At 39.4% G+C, this 23,127-nt stretch overlaps 2 protein-coding genes across 3 annotated transcripts in view; one reads left to right on the top strand and one right to left on the bottom strand.

The window, feature by feature from the left end:
• The first annotated feature begins 1,926 nt into the window (after positions 1–1,926).
• The window catches only part of LOC134219633 (transcription factor E2f1), a 57,230-nt gene continuing 36,029 nt past the window's right edge, over positions 1,927–23,127 (top strand). Inside the window, exon 1 of one of the 2 annotated variants that reach the window (XM_062698422.1) lies at positions 1,927–2,536. The gene's annotated coding sequence lies outside the window, so the exon portion shown is untranslated. Of the gene's footprint in view, positions 2,537–14,982; positions 15,474–23,127 lie in introns of those variants that run through there. The other variant, XM_062698423.1, reaches the window with a different exon arrangement.
• Positions 6,138–6,629, bottom strand: LOC134224666 (hsp90 co-chaperone Cdc37-like). Its single transcript, XM_062704154.1, has 2 exons — positions 6,501–6,629; positions 6,138–6,419 (listed from the first exon to the last, which is right to left on the bottom strand). The coding sequence occupies exons 1-2, from the start codon at positions 6,579–6,581 to the stop codon at positions 6,276–6,278; spliced, it is 225 nt and encodes a 74-aa protein (XP_062560138.1). The 5' UTR covers positions 6,582–6,629; the 3' UTR covers positions 6,138–6,275.

Raw genomic sequence — 23,127 nt, 5'->3', positions numbered from 1 at the left:
TTCATGAAATAACAGCGCTCTTATCGCGCTACTAAATTTGGTCACCTGTCAGTCGCGCTACTGTTATAGCAGCGCGTTTAGTAGCGACCGGTAAAGTGTCAAGTTATGATATTGCGCTGCCAAACAAAAGATATTTTAGTTACTAGATAAAGATTGTCGCTGTCGTCGCTGTCCGTCGCTGACATCTTTTGCTGGCGAGGATAGGGGAGCTAAATGTCAAAGAAGGAAAATCCATACGATTTGACAGCTTGGTACCCAACATGTTCCGGACAGCAGAACAAAGGGAACCGAAGCGACAATCTTTATCTAGTAACTAAAATATCTTTTTGCCAAACGGCTTAAACTCATCACCGGTAATCTTGCTCTGAGTGTTTATCTCGGGATGCATGATAGATGTACAATTGAAGAACTATACAATTACACATCGGACCAGCTATGGCAGCTAATGCACGAAAACGGATTTCCGGATAAACTGATACGGTTGATCAAGGCGACGATGGATCGGGTGATGTGCGTAGTTCGAGTTTCAGGGGCATTCTCGAGTCCCTTCGAAACCCGTAGAGGGTTACGGCAAGGTGATGGTCTTTCGTGTCTGCTATTCAACATCGCTTTGGAGGAGTAATACGAAGGGCAGGGATTGACACGAGTGGTACGATTTTCACGAAGTCCGTCCAGTTATTTGGTTTCGCCGACGACATTGATATCATGGCACGTAACTTTGAGAGGATGGAGGAAGCCTACATCAGACTGAAAAGCGAAGCTAAACGGCTTGGACTAGTCATCAACACGTCGAAGACGAAGTACATAATAGGAAGAGGCTCAAGAGAGGTCAATGTGAGCCACCCACCACGAGTTTCTATCGGTGGTGACGAAATCGAGGTGGTTGAAGAATTCGTGTACTTGGGCTCACTGGTGACCGCCGATAACGATACCAGCAGAGAAATTCGGAGACGCATAGTGGCTGGAAATCGTGCGTACTTTGACTCCGCAAGACGCTCCGATCGAATAGAGTTCGCCGCCGTACCAAACTGACTATCTACAAAACGCTTATAAGACCGGTAGTTCTCTACGGACACGAGACCTGGACGATGCTCGTGGAGCACCAACGCGCACTGGGAGTTTTCGAAAGGAAAGTGTTGCGTACCATCTATGGTGGGTTGCAGATGGCGGACGGTACGTGGAGGAGGCGAATGAACCACGAGTTGCATCAGCTGTTGGGAGAACCATCCATCGTTCACACCGCGAAAATCGGAAGACTGCGGTGGGCCGGGCACGTAGCCAGAATGTCGGACAGTAATCCGGTGAAAATGGTTCTCGACAACGATCCGACGGGAACAAGAAGGCGAGGTGCACAGCGGGCAAGGTGGATCGATCAGGTGGAGGACGGCTTGCGGACCCTCCGCAGACTGCGTGGTTGGCGAAGTGCAGCCATGAACCGAGCTGAATGAAGAAGAAGGCCTGTGCAGCACAGGCCACTCCGGCCTTAGTCTGATGATAAATAAATAAAAAACAATTACACATCGACAGCATGTTATATATTAACAGTAGGTGTTAATGTAGGGTTGGTATGGTGAATCAAGCTTAAAATTGCAAGCTTACAATGAAGTGAATAGTGACAATAACGCATATGTAATTTTGACTGCAATCGTTTTTCATTATGCGTGCTGACGTCCTTATTTTTATAAACGCTTGATTTGATAAAGAAATTTCAAAAATGTAAACTGGGCAACACTGTTGTGTTTGGGTGCGTTTCTTCGGTTTCTTCAAAATTCTTCCGTCCGACGTTCCGACGGTATTTTTGCCTAGTGCAAATGAGAGAAGTGGATATCGTCCATGTATTTGCGTCCATAGTTTGCATAGTTTGCCGACAGATAGCCAGCATTTTCCCCATAGGAGTGAAGGGAGGCATTAGCTTCGCAGTCGCGCTCGCGATCACGAATTCGGCTGGTCATCTGTGGTAGTGAAAGAAAATTCAAGCTTTCAAAGCGCGGACTGCCGCCGAAAAGAAGAGTCGTTTTTCCTTTCTCAGGTGCACTATTGAGGATTCCATTGATTCAAGAAGAAAAAAGTGAAACACCCAATTTTATACGCAATAATTTATAGAAAACAAAATTGAAAAGTGCGCTTCAAATGGGACTTGTTACTTGCCTTTGAAAGTATGTTACTTGTAGTGGAAATCGTTTAATTTATTACCAACGAAAAGTGCGCATATTTTTCTCCATTTTTTATACCGGTTGATCCGGTCGAAGGAAGTAGCCGTGAAAAGTCCGCCGTCTAGCGGACGTCGATAAAAATTTTCATGATTAATGAATGGTGGTGTGGCGGAGTATACCCAAAGTAAAAGAAAACCGCTGATGTGGATTTTGGCCTAGAAATTGGGTACACCTAAGTGCCGATTCTTTAAAAAATTTCGATAACTGCATCCAAAGTTCTATGTCATGATGGCTACTGTTACCATTGCTTTCGAGTTGCAGTGATGGCGATGATTTGGGTCCCTCCGATTCAGAGCAAGGACCTTGTAGAAGTTTGAAAGCAGGTAAGTGAAAAATACAAAAATGGGAATAGTTTTCCCTTACATTTCATTACAATATGTATTTAAGATGATTTTTACCATTTGTGAAAACCTTATCGACTAATGGTAGGTAGAATTTTTTCCACCAAGGAGCGTTGCGGAAAATGTGGAAAAATTAGTAGGTAGATTGTGTTTGTGGCCAAGATCTTTTTATGTACAGGTTATCCGACTTCGTCAGTAGATGGGAATAACCAGCGCGGGGGGGAAACATACATTTTCAGTGCAAAACGTAAACAAACGAGAATAAATTCCATACAAAAATCCAAGATGGCTGAGTTGAGGATATTGACAAGTCGGATAACCTGTACATAAAAAGATCTTGTTTGTGGCTCTGCATTTTCATGGGATTGGATGTTCACAATAGTGCTGTCCAATGAGCAGCTCGGTTGTTCCCGTCCTGCTTGTTCTTTTTTGTCAACAAACGGGTATGAGCAGGACAGGGAGAAACTTCGAGCCAAGATCTTTTTATGTACAGGTTATCCGACTTCGTCAGTAGATGGGAATAACCAGCGCGGGGGGGAAACATACATTTTCAGTGCAAAACGTAAACAAACGAGAATAAATTCCATACAAAAATCCAAGATGGCTGAGTTGGGGATATTGACAAGTCGGATAACCTGTACATAAAAAGATCTTGCTTCAAGCTCTCATTTGACAGCACTAATAATGTGTGTATCGTGTGGATTCTATGTTACTGCACGCTCGTCCGGCTGAACTCAATTTTGGGTCGATTTAACTCAAATTCATAACTTCTTCTGAGACGTCAAACGCTGAGTAACTGAGAATTATTGAATTTGAGTAATTGTCACTCAAAATAATATAAAAAGGCTAAAATATGAAACTGAGTTCACCGAGAAACTGTTAGAAAAATGGCGAAGTCCAAACCTCAATCTAAACGTTTTATATGAGTGAAAATCTTTAGTGGGAAAATATAGTAATTTAAAATACGTAAGTTTCTCGGTAAGTTTAGCCAACATACGTCAGCAACTTGTATGTTTTTCACATTCAGTTCAATTACTCATATAGGTTTCTTCTTCAATGGCTCTACAATTTCAACTGTAACTTGGCCTGCATTTCAACTTGTGTTCTATTACCATTTCCACAATTATTTATTGGATTAATTTGTATATGTTCGTTTTTTGCATAAGATACATGTTGTGTGACAAGCACAACAGATACACTCGACCCGAGAATGTTTTCCATCCCATCCTATAGGCCAGATATCGGAAATAAAACTCGCCATCTCCGTATCGGTAATCGTCTTTGCTCGCAACGGTAATAGCCAAGACAAAGAGTGGTCTTATAGCAAAGATGGCAAGAAGCGGTCACTTCTGCTTAAAGAGTAAGTTTCTGACATGTTTCATATTCATGAATAAAGTTAAATAATAACCTTTGTTGATTCGAATTTATAGAGTTACTTCCAAACTTTCCGGATAGCGAATTGATGAATTTTGGAGAAAGTTAATGACTGGACGACCTAATAGAAAAATCCAATGTTACTGGAAGACGTCGGACAGACCGGTGAAGACTCGCCAGATGCTCGGCGCAAAACAATGCAGAATTGGAACCTAAAATATCCCCCCGAGATGTAAATGAAATTGGCCGATTCGGAAATTCTGAAGACTCCTTCATGCCGAGTTTTATACGACATTATTATAATTATATAAGCTATTTTCAATTTATGTATTCATTCACTTTAATAAACGTAAATAAAATTTGTATTTTTTGCTTTGAAAACAAAAAATGATAATAATGAGCTTCTTTTAGTTTGACAAACTCAATTTCATAAATATTCGATTTTATGAAATTGAGTAGATATAACTCAAAATTAAATATCTTACACCATGACTCAAAATTGAGTTCAAGGCCATGAACTCAATTTTGTCTTGAGCCAGTTTTTCCTATTTTGAGTTAAACTGACCCAAATTTGAGTTGAGCCAGACGAGCGTGTGCAGTGTGGAGTATGGAATGCATTGGAAGGTGAGAAAGAATCACTGCAAATGTATTGGTGGATGAGGGCTTCCTAAATGCAGTAGTGAAAGCTTTTACACGAATGTCACGCACACAAAATATGGATTTCTTTACCTAAGTATCTGTTGTCATTGGTCGAGACCAGTGATGCCATACGTCATTGCGGCATCTTCAGTATAAAAGATATTTCAAGCATAATTTTTCATAACGACGTATGTAACAAAAGTCAACAAAACGGGGTTTTTAATACAACGTGACAATCACACGCGGCTTTATATAATACGCATCGATTTTACTGATTTCAGATCTTAAAATTCTTTAATTCAATCTTTTTGCGAATCGACGTATGTAAAAATTTCTATTTTTGAAGTCTCACTGTTACATACGTCGCTTTAACATATGGGAAATAAGAGCGACCTATGTAACAAAAAAAGCAAAACAAAACTGCAGTTGCGTCAATCGTGCACTATGGAAAACCGACCAATGTACACCGTCGTACGTGTAGCATACCGGTGTATGTATAATTTTATCGTTTTTCACAATGAATTTGAATGAACTGAGCTTTACTGTGAAGCACGCTTATTACGTGTCATGTAATGATGCATGCCAGCGGAAAAAAGTGTTGAAAAAAGATTTAGTTTTAAAACAGTTTTAGAAAAAGTTTTGCCAACTTTCTGCAAAGGATTATGGAAAATTATGCTTGATTTTAGTTACTAGATAAAGATTGCCGCTTCGGTTCCCTTTGTTCTGTTGTCCGAAACATGTGTGGTACATACCTGTCAAATCGTATGGATTTTCCTTCTTTGACATTTAGCTCCCCTATCCTCGCCAGCAAAAGATGTTCCGGACAGCGACGACAGCGACAATCTTTATCTAGTAACTAAAATATCTGTTGTCAGTATCCATGGTATCCATCAAATTTTGACATTACACGGTAATCAGAATATACTCTTTTAGGACTATAAAGTACGCATAATGCTGGAAAAGTGGAACCACAGACAAACAGAAGTAACACTGGAGAAATTACTATCGACCATGATTTCAATGATCAATTTGAATTTGATTGATTGTGCGTTTCACAACTAGAGGTGCTAGCATCGAAATCCTTCGAGTTCGACATTTCACATCAGCGCCTCCTGGTGACAATGTCATACGAAATAGTGCTTCGTGTAACATGCTCGCAAGATGGTGGTAGAGGAGTTGAGCGATGGATTTTTAGAAAAATGTTCAAGCTGTTACGTCTGTTTGTCTGTGTTAGAACTACGCTTAAAAGGAGTATATTTCGTTTACTCATTTATGAATATATTCCTTATACGTCAAATGATGTATACTTTTTACTTCTTTTCTCAAACTAAAAAATGCGTATTTTTTACTACCAATAACAAAAGCAAAAATGTATACTTTTTACTCTTTATTATAAATTATTATTTTTTTAAAAGGGAAGACGATTCTCTCTTTCCATGCTATAATAATAAATGAGAGCCAAGATGAGAGCATAAATGCAGTTATTTTATTCAAATTAATGTGATCCGGAACCCACATTCCGGAATCTATACAACATTTTAAGTAATAGCGAGCAGAGTGCTCGTTACTTCCAGCAGCATTTCAATGTCGGGCATCTCGAAACACGTTTTCAACACTTCGGGGAGGGATTTGAAGACACCTTTATTGGCTTAAAACCTCCCGGGCAAAAACGAGCTTCCCGTTCTTCCTTTTTCTGCTCCTCGGTAGCTTATTGCTTCTTTATCCGAGCTTGCTTCGCGATCCCTTCCTGGAATGCCTTGATCGCCCATCGGAACTGCTTCTTGTAGTCGAGTTCTGCTACTTGAATGCGCTTTAAGAAGTATTTGACACAGGTACGGGGGTCAACATCAAGCTGCAAACGGAAATATTAATCGAAAACATTGTTTGAGCATTTAAATCCCAGACGTGTTCTCCAAATTCAAAAGCAACTCACCTGTTTGGCAAAGTCCAAAATATACTGCATACAGATAGATTGGTTGCCAATATGGGCCATCCGACATTTCGACCATCTCATAGCGAAGACCTTTAAATATATTTCCAGTTATTTTTCTATAAGCAAATTAGGAATATAAACCAACCAGCTCGATGAAATTGCCTTTCCAGCACTATTTTTGTTCGCTTGTCAGCAGTTTGGTTATGAAATTTTCTTTTCTCCAAAATACTACTACTAAAAGGCGAGCTAAAAGGAGTGAAAAATACTCTCCAACAATGGTTTCAAAGTACGCATTTTATGACGTATAGGCAATATTCTCAAATATGTTTAAAATATACTCCTAAAATGAGTACTCCGGTGTTACCGTATACAGAACGGACTCGGTACACGCAAAACTGAAAGTATGCTAAGGTATGCTCTTTTGCGGAGAATGGGACTACCCACAAAAGGAGTAAAATTTGATGCATAAAAAGCATAAGTTTAGCACTTTTTCCCTGTTTTTATGCCTACAAGGTAATCATTTGTAAATAAAATATAGTCATTATTATGCATAATAAATATTTATTCCTTTTTATGTGTAGTCAAAAGATATTTTAGTTACTACACACCCGTTTCAAATCACTCAGAGACTGAGTGAAATTGTATTGCCGTCTCTTTTTTTTCCCACGGAAAAGTTACTCAATTTTCGTAAAACGTAACTTTTTACGAAAATTGAGTGAGATTTACGTGAGAAAAAAAGAGACGGCAATACAATTTCACTCAGTCTCTGAGTGATTTGAAACGGGCGTGTAGATAAAGATTGTCGCCAAGATCTTTTTATGTACAGGTTATCCGACTTCGTCAGTAGATGGGAATAACCAGCGCGGGGGGGAAACATACATTTTCAGTGCAAAACGTAAACAAACGAGAATAAATTCCATACAAAAATCCAAGATGGCTGAGTTGGGGATATTGACAAGTCGGATAACCTGTACATAAAAAGATCTTGATTGTCGCTTCGGTTCCTTTTGTTCTGCTGTCCGAAACATGTGTGGTACTAAACTGTCAAATCGTATGTATTTTGCCTTCATTGACATTTAGATCCCCTATCCTCTTCAGCAAAAGATGTTCCGGACAGAGACGACAGCGACAATCTTTATCTAGTAACTAAAATATCTTTTGTGTAGTCCCATTTTCCCACGAAAGAGAGTACTTTGAAAGTCATAATTGAATATTGTCGGCGTAGCACCAACCTAAAATTCGGAAGTCGGGACTTCCGAACCGAACTTTCTTCCGAAGTTTTATCTGTTAAACTAATTGATGCGTTGTTTAGCCCATCTTTAGGCAAATTCAGAGCACTACTTCCGAAGTTGGGAAAGTTGCTTGTATCTGGGGAAAAATTCAACTGCGGTATAGAGCTTGCTGACCACAAACTAAAAATGGTTTGACTAAAAACATTTTAAAACGTTCTAGAGACATTCTAATTCTCATTTTCTATATCATGCCATATCAAATTTCCATGATTCTACTTTTTCTCGAAACTTTTCCATGTGGCAGCACTGATGAAGGAACCGCCCCCATACAAACCCCTTTCAAATCACTCAGAGACTGTCAAATGTGAATCTGGTAGTAATATATTAATTTAAGGAAATATGTATCAATGAAACAACAAATCTCGCTTAACTTTTCAAAAGGACCTAAGTAACATTTTTTCATTAATTAATTTGAATAGCGCAATCAACAGAACAACATGAAAGCTTTTGATTGCAGCACTCAAATTAATTCATGAAAAAAATGTTACTTAGGTCCTTTTGAAAAGTTAAGCGAGAAATGTTCAACATAATTTCGAGACGCAACTTGTAACTCACTACCAGTTTCCCTGACACCGGGTAGTTTCCTTCTCGTGGTGTGTTACTTAATATGAGGTATCATGGTTACATAGCTAGCTTCTGGCTGATCCAACGAATACCATCCTCAATATCCAATCTGTGGTACTTATGAGAGTGTCTCAGTCAGGCCAGTGCTTCCATCCTCTCCCTCCTTACGATGAAGATGGGCGTGGCCAGTACCAGTAATCCTCATGCTTTTGTTGTTTTTACCTTTTCTTGATTTCAGATAGCATTCTAGATAAAAATTTCAAATGGTCTAATAGCCTAAAAATTTGAACATATCGACATAAGGAGAGTGATTCCTGAACAAAATATGATCAGAACACATCGAGATAGAGGGATATTGAGATAGGGAGGTTATCGAGATAGGGATGTAATCGAGATGTAGAAAGCTCAAATATATGTAGATTGAAGTGACTGAGGAAACCATCGACATAGGGAGAGATAATTGAGATATAGAACATCGAGATGTAGAGAGTAGACTGTACAAAAGTCACTATGTGGTCACTTTTTTGCAATTGAACGTCACTATTTGTTCACTTTTTCGTCATCGGTGGTCACTAAAGTCATTATTTTGAACGGCGTTCATCGCTACCAGCCCTGAAATTGTATTGCCGTCTCTTTTTTCCCACGGAAATTTCGTAAAAAGTGGAACTACTCAATATTTTAGTAGTTCCACTTTTTACGAAAAATGAGTAAGATTTTCGTGAGAAAAAAAGAGACAGCAATGGTCCAATGCACCGAGTTCATCATTGACGTTTGAGACGGGCGCTGTTTACTAAGAATGAATACTTTTTCATTCATCGAGTTCATGCAAGTGTTCATTTTTAGTAAACAGCGCCCGTCTCAAACGTCATTGTGTTCATTCGGTGCATTGGACCATACAATTTCACTCAGTCTCTGAGTGATTTGAAACGGGCGTGTAGGAGCGTGTAGAGAACATATGATATGAATCGTAAATATTTTTCGATTCATATCATATGTTCTCTACATATGTAGCCGAATATATTTTTCGATTCATATCATATGTTCTCTACAGAGCGGTTCCTTTATTGGCCCTGACGAAAGCGAGAAAACAAAAAGGGGGTCGGGTGATGGTTTTTCATTTCACCCGGCAAGGGATATGGGACGTCACTTTTAAAATGCTTATTAAAGCTTAAGACATATTTTAGCCGAAAATTGCGCAACTTTTTGGATTAGAAATTTAATTTACTTTTATATAGGTTACACGAAAGTTGAATTATTTTGATTAAAAAAACATTTGTAGATAAGGAGCCTAGCATGTAGTTTTTCAAAATTCTTACCCTGGTTTTCAACATATCACTGTCAATAACATTTTAAAAGCATTTTAAAATGTACTTCCTATACTTCCATGTCAAAAAACAGTGATTTCACGCACACGTCCGTCGCCACTAGATGGCAACAGCGCGGCTCGGCTGCGTCAAAGCGAATCAGTGCTGTCATCTGGAAAAGTTTCGAGAAAAAGTAGAATCATGGAAGTTTGACATGGCATGACATAGAAAATGAAAATTAATATGCCGCTAGAAGGTTTTTTGTTTTTTTTATGTCTTTATTAAGGAGACTTTTAGCCCTAGGCTGGCTCGTCTCCGGAAACCGCTAGAACGTTATAATAAATGTCTTTGATCGGTCATCACGAAAATCTGCCTAGTATTCGCCGACGAAGACTCCTCAAGCGATATCTCCTCAAGGGTAATCCCTTTGTAATTGGCACACGGTAGTTTGTGCCCTTTCTTATAGATTGGGCATGTGAGGCCATCCAACCAACCAGTAGGCCGTTCTTCATCATGCCATGATTTCTGGATAATATTGTTGATCGAGTGAAGCAGCTGCTCACTTCCGTGTTTAAGAAGTTCGACCGGGATCTCGTCCTTCCTAGCTTCCTTTCGTCATTCCTCGGATAAACGGACACACGATTGGTTAGATCGAACAATTTGCGTATGTGGTTCGTAGTTTTAGCTTCATTATATACCAAGCTTTTGTAAAAAAAAATGTTTGACTAAAATCGAATATCAGTCCTCCTTTTGTTAAATCTTGGCAACAAAATAAAATTTCCATGTAGAATTAGAAATTTTTAATAAAAAATTAGGAAGTTTTCCATAAAGAAATCAGGGTATGAGCAATAAATAAATATAAAATTTCTACAACTGCAAAATTTCCATAAACAATTGAGAATTTTCCACAAAACAAAAATTAATTAGAACTTGTTTTTAAAAGTATTTTATATTTATTCATTACATACTCATACCCTGATTTCTTCTTAGGCAATTTCCTATTTTTTATGGAAAATTTCTAATTTTTTAGGGGGAGTTTTTATTTTAGTCTTCATTATTCTGGCAGATTGGAACACTTAGTAGTATATTCATCTTGGTTGCATCTTTCCTTAGGTTCCAAAAATAGTATTGGTTTTCTTTTGCATGGGAGTAGCTATTACTTCGAGCAAGTAGGGGCCAAATTATTAAAATCTTCTGAATCGTTGTTTTGGTTAGGTCTTGCCTTAATCGGGCCTTGTAGGATGTTGTGTCGGCTGGCCTGCGACAGCACTCCACTGCTCTGCGTGGACATTCTTCCGACAATGAGAGGTGTTGTCCATTTCACCACATTCTTCCGACAATGGGAGGTATTGTCCATTTCACCACACCCCCAACTTCGCAATTCTTCTCCGCTTCGAACCATGAACACAGGGTTGCATTGATCTTCATCCAGTAATTAACGGTGCCCTGAAGAAGTTGCAGTCGTTTTCCTTGACCACCAGTTTGATGGTCACCTTACCCCGGGGTAAGCATGCTGGCTCGTAAGATATGGTGTGGTATGTGTTGATGATTCTTTCCAACTTGCGGACGTTGCAGTTCGCGCTCAATAGCCTCGAGCTGTACGCTATTATCTTATATAGTGTCGCCACAGACAAACAGACGTAACACGGTCGTTTTAAATTCAACAGCTTGCGAGTTTCACATCCAGGGGCGCGCGCATCGTATACTTTTGTGTTTGACATTGTCATATGTACTAATCTTTGTTTCGTACAACATGTACGTTAGATGGCGGTAAAATAACTGGGCGATGGATTTTGAAACAAATTGTTCTAGCCCTCTCTGGCTACGCCCTTGTTCTTTCGTAATACTCGAAGGCGAACGCGAAGCTCGTAATCTGAACAGGTTATTACGCAATTTCAATGAGCATGAGCATGAACTGGATAACCGTACAATTCGTAGTTGCTACCATGTGATTGACTAGAACAGGGAACCAATTGAATGAAGCTTGGGATTTAGCTATCATTCTCAAAATGTATGAATTTTGAAAATTTGTTGCATTTTACTAAGTCAATAACGGCGCCGGCCACGTCCTTACGGTCATCAAGAAATGGAAGGATTTGTAGTTGTAGTCTTGTTGTTACCAGAGACCGAGTATACGTCTGCATCTCCACGATCGTCTCATTATAGGATATTGCGTTAGTAAGAAGGGATATATCATCTGGATTCACTTTGGATAAGTGATGCGATCTATGGGAAGGGAATATTTGAATGATCAAAGTTATTAGAAACTAGAAGAACCGACGAACTTCGTTTCGCCTAAAATTGATTTATTCTCTGATTAGTACTCGAGTTATGCAGAAATTTCTGTTTAATTTGTATGGGAGCCCCGCTTTCCAAAGGGGGGAGGGGTCTCTAACCATCTTAAATTCTTAACTCTTTCCCGACCACGACTTTTTTCAAAGATTTCAATAGGAAGGAATCATCTTTGAGAAAAATTCTAGAACAAAAGTTATTTGGCATAGCCAAAATTAGTGGAAAACGAAAAAAAAAGTTTTTGATTGTAAATCAATAGTTAATTGATTGTTTTCAATAGTTTCACTATTTGTGCTTAAAATTGATTATATTTGCAGTCTAATGGAACCATAAAGATGTGTCAAATATTCCTTTTTGTTGGTGAAACAATTCGATGAAGGTTAGAAGGTGCAAAATTCGATGGTGCTCCACAGACACTATGGGCGGGAGAGGGTTAAGAACCTTCCCCGGGCCTTAAAACCTCTGCATACAAATTTTCACGCCGATCGGTTCAGTAGTTTCGGAGTCTATAAGGTTCAGACAGACAGAAATTCATTTTTATGTATATAGATTTGAATGATCAAGCAGTTGGAAACGGAGACGAGCCAGCCTTGGGCTGAAAGTCTCTTTAATAAAGATACAAAAAAAAAAAAAAAAAAAAAAAAAAAGCAGTTGGAAAGTATCAAAGTAAATTCTACAGGGGGTTAATTTGTTTACTAATAGAAATTGAATGCTACCGTCGTGCTTCTTTTGACTTCACGGGCTACTTTGGAATTTGGATTTTCTGTAAAAATTAAGCGAAAAAAATACCAAATTTGAAACTGAAAGTTAGCACTCAACTATCAACAAGATACCCGAATTGTAATAAAGGCGATTTGATAGTAATTTTCGTAAAAATTCTTGTTTCACAATGTCAAAAGTAGCCCCCGATTTGTCGAAAGAAGCCCCGCACGACGGTATTTGACAAGTTTTCCACATCACCGCTACCTTGCAGCAGGCCTCATACATTTGTACCTGCATGAGGCCTGTTCGAAAACAGCGGCCGTATGGAGCATCCGTATACAGGCACATATGAATACCAATTTATTTTTACATTTATTTACTACTACTACAGGAAACTTGTTACACCCAATATTTTTTTACACGGTTGGTATTCTTCAATTTCCCGGTTAACCTGATTTTCCACATCTTTTTTAATACCACCTGATTTTTTTTTGATTTTTTGTGAATTTTTTCATGGGGTTAACTCATAGTTTCATCAACGCTTAAGGTCGTAATCAACTAAAACCCACCCGTGTAAAAAAAGAACTGGGTGTATAGCAATTCTATATTTAGAACCATGCTTGATAGCAATTAGAATTTCATTTGCAAAGATTTTAGCTATATAATTAACGAAATTATCTTAATATGAAATAGGAAGGGGCCAGATATTGAATCCTTGATCTCCTGCTTATAAAGCAGAAGTAGTGGCACTAAGCCCCCGAGGCTATTACGCCCTTTTCATGGCGAAAAATATTCTTATATTATTATTTTTAGATTGATTATTGTTCGAAAGTAAGGTATTTCTTCCATTATTATAAACATTGTATTCTAACAATATTCTCAAAGGGAAAGAATTCGGCATAATCGTTTTTCATTATTAGCATGCCTACTACCTATATATTGATCAAAAATAGAAACAAAGCAATTTGTGCCCAAATTCTATGTTTTGTATTTTTTTGACATGAGTACATTTTAGCAGTCCAATTAGCAGCATGAAGTAGCTTGAAGTTTCTCTCGTCCTGCTTGTTCTTTTTTGTTAACAGTTGGACATGAGCGGGATGGGAATAACTTTGAGCTACTTCAAGGTGCTTATTGGACGAATTTAAGGAGCTATTTACGAATTTAAGGAGCAGTAAAGTAACCCTTGGTACATACATAATTACAAAATATGGTTTGAAAGGCATCCGTGACAGTTCGTTGGAGCGGTTCTGCGTCCTGCGCATTATGCTTCCTAGATGTCGCCAATGTCTGTCTCCCTCGTCGTAGCTATACCGTACAAAAACAACAACAACTGTCAATGGACGTAAGTTTGAGAACATCTCTGCGTTTCGGCAGTCAATCTGTATCAATGTTCTGGATTTCAGACCTCTGTAGATGACATTGAGTCCGTACTGCTAAAACTTACGCACATCTCTTTGCACCAATTTGTCAAAGCACCTACATGTAGAAAAATCCCAGATTAATCCACCATCGTTTTGATGTCGCTTTCCTTGCGTCAAAGTACGACCAATATTTCAAATTAGCAATGTTGACATCGTTGTCGAACGCATTGACCGATCTGACCTTTTTCGGATGACAAAAATCCAGATTGATCAACCTAGCAGTGATGGTGCCCTCATAAATTGTAGTGAAACGAAACCGTTACGAAATTTATCTTTAGGATAGGTCCCATTGTTTTACATGTGTAAAACTGAAAGCTTTCTCTGGAAAGATTTTGCAATTTCTAAAACAGCTATTTGACTATAACTACAGAACTGACGAATCAGAAATAATATAATACAATAGAATAGAAAGCAATAATTTAAAATTCGATGTCGAATGCAATTTAATGCAAATTAATGCGGCTTTGTTTAGGCTAGAAAAATGAAATGATCGAGTCGAAGAATTGGTCAATATACTGACCTAATTGAAACTGTACAACAGCTTGTTTGCATAGCAAGCTTTGTTACTTGATGTTGTATTATGTAAATGAAAATACGATGTGTGAACTTGAAGTCTAGTTGGCTATCAGGATAAGTAGGATGAATTATTTTTTGTACATACACTAACATTGAAATTACTTAAATTTATCCAAACAGGTACATTAGATCTTCAAAGTATGCTACCATGCTATCGGATGATCGTTGCATGAGTGATACTATAGCCTTTCGGTACACTTTGTTGTACGAGAAAAATGCAAAAATATACAATTTCAATGGCAGAGAGAACGTATACACCAACACAGACGGCACTTCTGAAGCCTATCCAACACAACTTTTGCGGGATTGCCTCCCATTGCTTTGACAGAGTCGAACGAAGCCACAGAGAGAACCGACCGTTCAAAGAAGAAGCATTATTAAAGAATCCAATTTCAACCAGGAGGGAACAGCCAGCCAGCCAGTCAGTAGTAGCAGCAAAAGCAAGTTTTCTGTGCTCACACACAGTGAGGGTGAAGGAAATAAGAAAAACCTAGGAAGAGTTCCCTCCGTCGTGGCGGACATTTTTCACTCGAATTATGGTTGCGTGAAAATGCGCTAAATAGGGCCGTGAAGGCGGACCAGAAGTGGTAACTTGAACATGGAACAGTTCTCCGGTATCGGGAAAGTGTGATTAGTGTCGGGCGTAGATTTTCGGACCATTTTTACATAAGAAAGCGCGACACGTTCGCCGACCGCAAGTCGACAAGTTGAAGAAGAACGCAGAGAAAAAAATGATGACGGTGTAGAGATTTCCGCCACCGAAACAGCCGCAGTAGCAAAAATTAAGCCCGCGCCCCACAAAAAATGAAAATGGGTTGGAACGTAAGTATTTCCATTCAAAACTGTGCAAAAATACTTTTACTTTGAAAATTACATGTCCTTAGTCTTGTACTTCCTCTGCAGTTGATCCTAATTCCTTTTGATTAGTGCAGTTTCGACAGGGCTTGAGGAAAGGGTCCTTGTCGCCCAATCTAAAGCAACAATATCCTGCTATTCTGTATTTCACTTTGATGCACATTTTTGAATTTCCCCTTCGAATTTTAAATTTTTTCCTCTTTCAAGTCATGTTCTTGTGCGTCGCATACTTTTCATGGGCTTCCCACCCGTATTTCCGTACATATCACGCATATGTAGTACCTTTGCGGGCACGTATCCCCCTATAGCTCTCGCGATGGTTGTAGACGCGAACCTCGACGGCGAGGATGGTTAGAGAACGGGTGAAGGTTAACCTCTGACTGTTTGCTGCCGGTTATGGTGTTCTCGACATCGTTGTCGGTCATCCATGATGATCGATTTGTATGGAGCAGCGAGCAGCGACAAAATTGCACATGACAAACACACCGAGCCTGGGCTCTTGCGGGGGGTTGATGTTTATCCGACCTCATTCGAACAAAGTGTGAGAGATGAGGGGAGAAGAGGGGCCTCGTTTTGACAGTTACTTGTAACAACTGTCAAACGGCTTTGCGACATCTAGAATTATATCAATACAACATACCGTGTGATAGTTTGCTCATCGTTGGTGTAGTAGCTCTCTGTTATTCTCTCGATGCTCTGTCATATTAGAACTAGTAAGTGAGCATGAATGGGTGGTAGTACGGCAGAGAGCACTGTCCGGGTATCACTGTATTACACACATCTTCAACATGTGCACGGAGAAATCTCGGGAACTTTTTCAAATCGGCGTATGTAACATTTTGATCAAGCTGAGAAAATGAGCTTGAAAGTTTTCAGATTTCATTTTTATTCCTATTTAGAAACTAATCATTTTTATTGCAATTGAATATACCTCAACGATACATTATGAAAAGGTTCATCGTCACTGACCCTGAAATCTGCACTGCGTGTGAACATTTCAGTTATTTTGATAAAAATATATGTTACAACGTTCTGCAACAGATAAATCACATACGTCGTTTTGATACGTCAGTATGACCGAGGTCATGCTACTTTCGTCGAAATGTTACGCTGCTCCGTACGCTGCATTGTTGATACGTCGAAATGTTGCGTCAAGTTGAAACGTTTCACGCACATGCGACAAAAAACTGCAACACTTACAACACGACGTAACAACATTTGCTGCAGAAAAACAACGTAAAATGTTTTTCTTAACGAAAATCAGAATATTTAAGCGACATGCTTAATTTTGAAATCAGTGATGAAAAAGTACAAGCAGACGCACGTTTTAAACTATTTAGTTGTTCGAAAAAACTATTTAAAGTACATTTTCTGCTAAGCGGTGTATGTGCAATATTTTCAACAATGATGTTACACCGTTTTGCAAAAAATTGATTTACATTTTTAAAAACACATTTTCATGTAGCTTTGAAGATATACACATTTTTAGATGAATTTGATGCTATATGCTGTTGAAAACGGGTTTGTTTACAATTTGCGACATACGTCGTTTTGAAAAAGTACCCGAGAAATGTGGGATCAGAAAACAATAAAACCTTCATTGATCCGCCAATTCGTTTAACTTTAAGTAAAAAATTAACAGCTCGATGGTTATTGACCTGTGGTTGAAAATAACGTTGTTCCGGAACATGGTTAGATTTAAAGATTCGATAGTTAAACTTTGTTCGCGAGAAAATTAGCGCCAAGTTCATTTTTTCATACAACTATCAATCTGTCAAAACTCCAATGCGTCGGTTTCGTGTAAAATTTTAACCACGATGGGAAAATAACGACTAAGTCTACTCTATTACGTTTAATATTAATGTTAGTTGATGGCATAACTTCTGCAAAAGGACTTGTAGACAAAAGTATGGGATTTCAAATACAGCGGAAGTGTATTCCGTCCTTAAGAAGGGCATTGAACTTTTCATGAAATGCTTCTACGACTTCTTTTAGTAGGGTTACTGCTACTGGATTTCATCGCATAGCTCCGATATTTGTTATCATAAAAGAAAAAAAAAATAAAAGGATTTTTTCTTTTTGTATTTTTCGGATTTTTACAGTGTATTTTTTCAAGCTTTTTAGAGTGATTTTTGAAAATGGATTTGAAGTTCATTACTGTAAAGTGAGCAAAACACGCATGTTAGTAAAAAAAATGCGGAATTGGTGCCTGATTTCTGTGTTTCGCGATTAAATGAATAGGTATATGCTAAGTGATATGGAAAACGGAACAGTTCTATATTACAGCTCGGCTCGTCTTGTAGGTAAAATTGATAATTTAAAGGATAGCGCAAAAAACTATCTTTCTATCAAGAAAATTCGATGGCTGAATGTTTTGCTTAATCAACCACATTTAAAAATGCATGAATTAAGCTGATCGAAGCTGAAAATTGATCTGTCCTTAGCAACTCCAAGGTGTAACGGCCAGCCTGCCCATTGGTTTGTGCATGGTATGGAGCAGTTCGAAGGTGTGTAACTCCGTGGCTATGGTGGAAATTGTGGAAATACTCACTGGTGAATTGTGTTCCGTTGTCCGACACTAGTCTTATTTTGTCTTGGCACATGCACAGCCAGTATTGCTTGCGGTCACTTTGCGAAACGCCGACTCGCTCGCCGAACATCACACAGTTATCTTTGAGCCGGAGTGCATCGCGACGGGAGTAGATTTTTTCAATAGCGGAAACGGTACGTTTCATCACGTTGTGCAGCAAAAAAGTGAGAGCCTATCGCTGCAGTCTGATTGATGCTTTTTCGAACCGAAAATTTTGACGGCACGTTGCTGGTCAATTTGCAAAACGAAGCGTGTTACGTACAGCATTTTGTGGAACTCCGTGGCCGCTAAAATCAGCGCCAGGGCCTCCTCCATCTGACCGTAATTGACCTCTGCGACTTCAACCGGGTGCATGAACGATTGCTTTGAACTCTCTAGATGGGAAACGATGCAGTATCACGACTCCCGGTTTGTACTTGAAAGCGTAGCCGGTAACAATGATCTCCTTTGAAGCCTGAAGCTGCGACCCTTCTGAGTCTGCAGCAAACCCGACAGGAGGATAGATTTGAACCGGTCGATTTGTGGCACTCGACCAATTCCAACGGGGGCTCTGAGCTCTTTTTTCTGCTTGACAAACCGGTCGTAGTGGTTCACTGCACCAAGCTAAAACCGGAGCTGCTGAACGTTTTGAGGGGGTGGCATTTGAGAGATGCCTTTCGTCTTCACTGGATCGGGGTGGATGCCGTCATTGTCCAATGTGCCCGAAGAATTGAATTTCGGACATGGCAAAACGACCCTTTTTGAGCTTCGAGTGAAAACCATACTCACGCACTCTCGTTTTCAGAACTGTTTGAAAAGTACGGTCGTGTTCTTCTCTGGTTCGATCTGCGACGAGGACATCGTCCAAGTAGGGTTCTACTCCAGTTTTACCAGCAACCATACTGTCGATTATGCGCTGAAACATGCGCTACTTCCGATTTGACTCCAGGTGGCAGACGGTTAAGCTGGAAGAGATCTCGATGAGTACTTACGACATGTAGGTAGGCCTAATTCGGCAAACAGGTCGTCGGGATGTGGTAACGGATGACGATCTGACTGGAACGCTTCATTCAGACCCGTGGAATATTTTTGAGCTTGTAAAGTATTCTGTTGATGTATTTTTCATGGAACGAAGTGCTCAGCTTACGAAGGAGCAGCCGTCATCGAGGCGCCGTTCATCTTCCTGCTTCATCCAGGTCGAAGTCAAACTCCTGAATTCCACTTTCCAAAAACTCGACGATTTTCTCGGCGTCGTCAGTTGTTCCGTTCGTCCTATGATGGGCGAAAATCTGCTGCTGATGGTCAGGAATCAGCTCGACCAAGCATACAATGGCGTTGTAGAGATCGTCGTCCGGCATGTCTTCTAGCGCTGTTCACGGGATCCTGAAGGACTTGGAGGAATACGAGGGCTTCTGCTGCTAAGTAACGTCATTGCATGGTGCTCTGCTATAGTCTCCACTATGCCAAGACGCTCAGTACTAATTAATTATCTCAAGTAACATTTTGAATTTTATAACGCTTCTAAAGACAAATAAATGAGACGAAATTTATCACCACCAGGGTTTGCAGAAATCGCTCTCAATAGATAACGAACAACAATAAAAGAGAGGCAAAAACTGTTTCGAATCATAACAAGCCATGATAACATATTTATCTAACTTGTATACAAGTGCGAAAACAAAAAAATCGGATAGGCAGCCCCCATAGAAAAATGATGATTCTCGCTTTGTTTTCGCTCATTTCGTGTTGGTTATTGCACAGCTGTGTAGAACAAGTTGAAATTCATCATCAGAGCCAGTGCTCCCCGAGTTTGGAGCTTTCTAAAAGAATTTATCATGAGGTATAGCCTCCCGAATCAGTTCTCTATCATGACAGCTTGCAAAAAAAGTCTATCGCGGTATGCTACATATCGTATATGTAGGGGTGATCGGGGCAATATGGGCCACCTAAGGAAATCGTTCCGAAAAGCGCTGAAAAGCTCTAAAAAGCATCGTTCAAATGTAGTTGACTCATACTAGAGAATGTTACCTTTCATATTTCGTCGATGAATGACGAAAAATTCGTTTGGAAATTGTTGGAATGCACTTTTGAAAATGTATTGATTTCAATGTGTGTTCCCGACTATACGGGGCAATATGAGCCACCATTTGGGGCAGTATGGGCCACCCTTCCAAAACCTTTATTTAGGCGAAAAAAATATCGTAATATAGAAGAATATGATATTCCTACAACAGTTGTGAGTATTCCATATCAAATAAAATGAAAAAAATGCACAACAGCGGACTGAACTGATTTGCCACTCTTCACCGTCTGAACAGCCACATTTCAATTGGTCAATGGTCTTTTTTTCTGTTTCTATCGCAGTAATGCGCTGTTGTAATTTTTTCGTAATGAATCTTACATATATGATAGAATTCTTGTATTTGAATACTGAAATTTGAACTTATTCGCATTTTAAGGCCAGATATCTTGTTCTATGCAGGTATGCCCATATTGCCCCATAGAGACTGGTTTTGGAAAAAAAAAGTTTTATGATAAATTCAGATTTGTATCAATATAAACATGTGTGCACAATATTCAATTTTAATATATCTTTTGATTGTGGTGTACTTTTGACCTGTATTTTAATCAGTTTTGTGTCAAAACCTTATTTATAAACTTGAAATCTTATAATAATTTTGCCTATGCAGTGAAAATTTACATTTTCAAGTATATTTTCATGTTTGAATTGAATTTTAATGCGGTTTTCACGTTGATGCATATGTGGAGCATCCTCTTAAAGATCATATAACTTTTACATGATAAAACTTGTCAATAAGCTCAAAATGAGGGTGGCTCATATTGCCCCGTATGTTCATATTGCCCCTACTGCCCCTATACAGAGATGAGTGCTAGACTTGTTCATTCTCTTTAGGATTCAATTCCTGATCACCACTGATTCGTGATTAGATCAGCCGCAAATGGGCGGCTCATATTGGGCACTTTTGGAATCAGTCAATCATCGATTGCGGGGAATTTCTTAATTATCAGAATATGTCAATGTATCTCCCGACGGTAGTTTTTGGCAGGCATTGCAATATCATCTGAGCACAGGATATTATCTTTGCTTGTGCAAAGATATTATCTCTAATCAAAGAGCACTCTGGAAAGATATTATCATTTGAGCGTTCGCTGATGATCCGCTGATGATCGGGGTTTGTTCGCGTTGCGAAGGTGTTGCTACAACAAAAGCTGTGAAAAAAATGTTTCTCCATGACGAACATTGCACTTTGTGTACTGAGCGGATAGATAGCTAAGATCGATATCCCATTATTTCATCAGTATCTTTGCTCAAAAGATCGAATGATTGGATGGTTTGCAATGCCTGGTTTTTGGCCAACGGACTTCAGTCAGTTCCAATATTGATTTCATCGGACCTCGAGCTTTGCTGGCGAATAGTGCCACAGGCAAACATACGTCATACTTCTTATCTAAACATCGTTCACATTGTCTAAACGTAATGAAATCCAGAAGTGATCAAATAGGATCCAAAATGTAATAAAATGCATTAGACAAAATCTAAACGTTATGTTAAAGTCCTTATTTAATGCAAAACTGCCTAATAAAGATGCATTAACTGCCTACCTGGATACCTGGTTCGCTACAGCGTCGGTACAACTATTCTTGGCGTATTGTAGAACTCCATAATCGTCGGTCTTGGGCGATGTTCATCCAGTTTCCTCGAACGTTTAGGGTCCTCTGGTCCGATTCCATGATTCCACCACCTGCAGCCAGCGTATCGTCGCCGGCCTCTATCTGGTTCTCTGTTGAATATTGTTTTCGCTATTCTTTCTTCCGACATTCGCACTAAGTGACTAGCCAATTGAAGTCTGCCGTATTTCATATGATTTTTTTGTGCGTCTGCGCCACACACCATTTTCTAGTTTTTCTCCGAGTATTGTACGCAGTGTCACATGTCACAAGCGTTACAAGGTTAACAAATTCTTCAACAACTTCAAACACATTCCCATTAAGCAGTACCTCACCACCAACACCATTAGGTCTTCCTCTATCTCTACCTGCCACCATGTACTTTGTCTTGGTAGAGCTAATAGTAGAGCCTATCCTCGCCGTCTCCCTCTTCAGTGGGACAAAGGCCTCCACTACTGCTTTGGGATCGATTTCAATGAGGTCGATGTCGTCCGCAAAGCCCAGAAGCATATGCGACCGTGTGATGATAGTGCCATTCCTCTGCACGCCAGATCTCCTAATAGTGCCCTTGAGTGCAATGTTAAACAATTAATTCGAAAGTGCATCACCCTGCTTCAACTTGTCTAAGGTCACATTCGAGGTTTACACTTCGTCTGCAAACCGAATACTTGATTTCGAGCCATCCAGTCTAATCAGTTTCGCCGGAAAACCATTTTCGGACATTATCTGCCACAGCTCATTTCTTTTCACTGAGTCGTACGCTGCTTTGAAATCAATGAACAGATGGTGAGTCTGCAAGTTGTACTCTCGGAATTTATCAAGGAGCATCCGCAGGCTATACATTTCATCCGTCGTTAATCGCCCCCACGAAAACCTGCCTGGTATTCGCTGACAAAGGACTCCTCAAGCGGTCTCAGTCTGTTAAACGCGACAGACTGAAGGGTGATTCTTCTGTAATTGCCACACTCTAGTATGTGTCCTTTCTTATAGATTAACATTATAGCATTAACTACATCCCACCTTAATTATTGACTATTTGTAACAATTTTTCTCCTTATATATGAGGTTTTCCTACACCCATAATAACAAATATATTTTGTCTCTGATCGAGACCACTTATGCGATTTGGACTTAGATATTTAGTCAGTCGAATTAGTTGTCTCGTTGGTTCGTAAAATTGATTGTGCCCAACAAAGAACTGTAATGTCGGCAAAAATCATATTATTTTGATATCCTAGCCGACATTTTCTGCCATAACCGAAGATTGTCGAATCTCGCGCCGAAATCCTTTCGCCAACACTGGAGCACTGGCGCTCGAATTCGATACCGATCCGATAATGATAATTTGCTCCTTCTCGATAC

The sequence above is a fragment of the Armigeres subalbatus genome, chromosome 3, assembly GCF_024139115.2.
Source record: "Armigeres subalbatus isolate Guangzhou_Male chromosome 3, GZ_Asu_2, whole genome shotgun sequence".
NCBI classification, from domain to species: Eukaryota; Metazoa; Arthropoda; class Insecta; order Diptera; family Culicidae; genus Armigeres; species Armigeres subalbatus.
The sequence above is the reverse complement of the archived record's forward strand: the minus strand, read 5'-3'. Positions and strand labels throughout refer to the sequence as shown.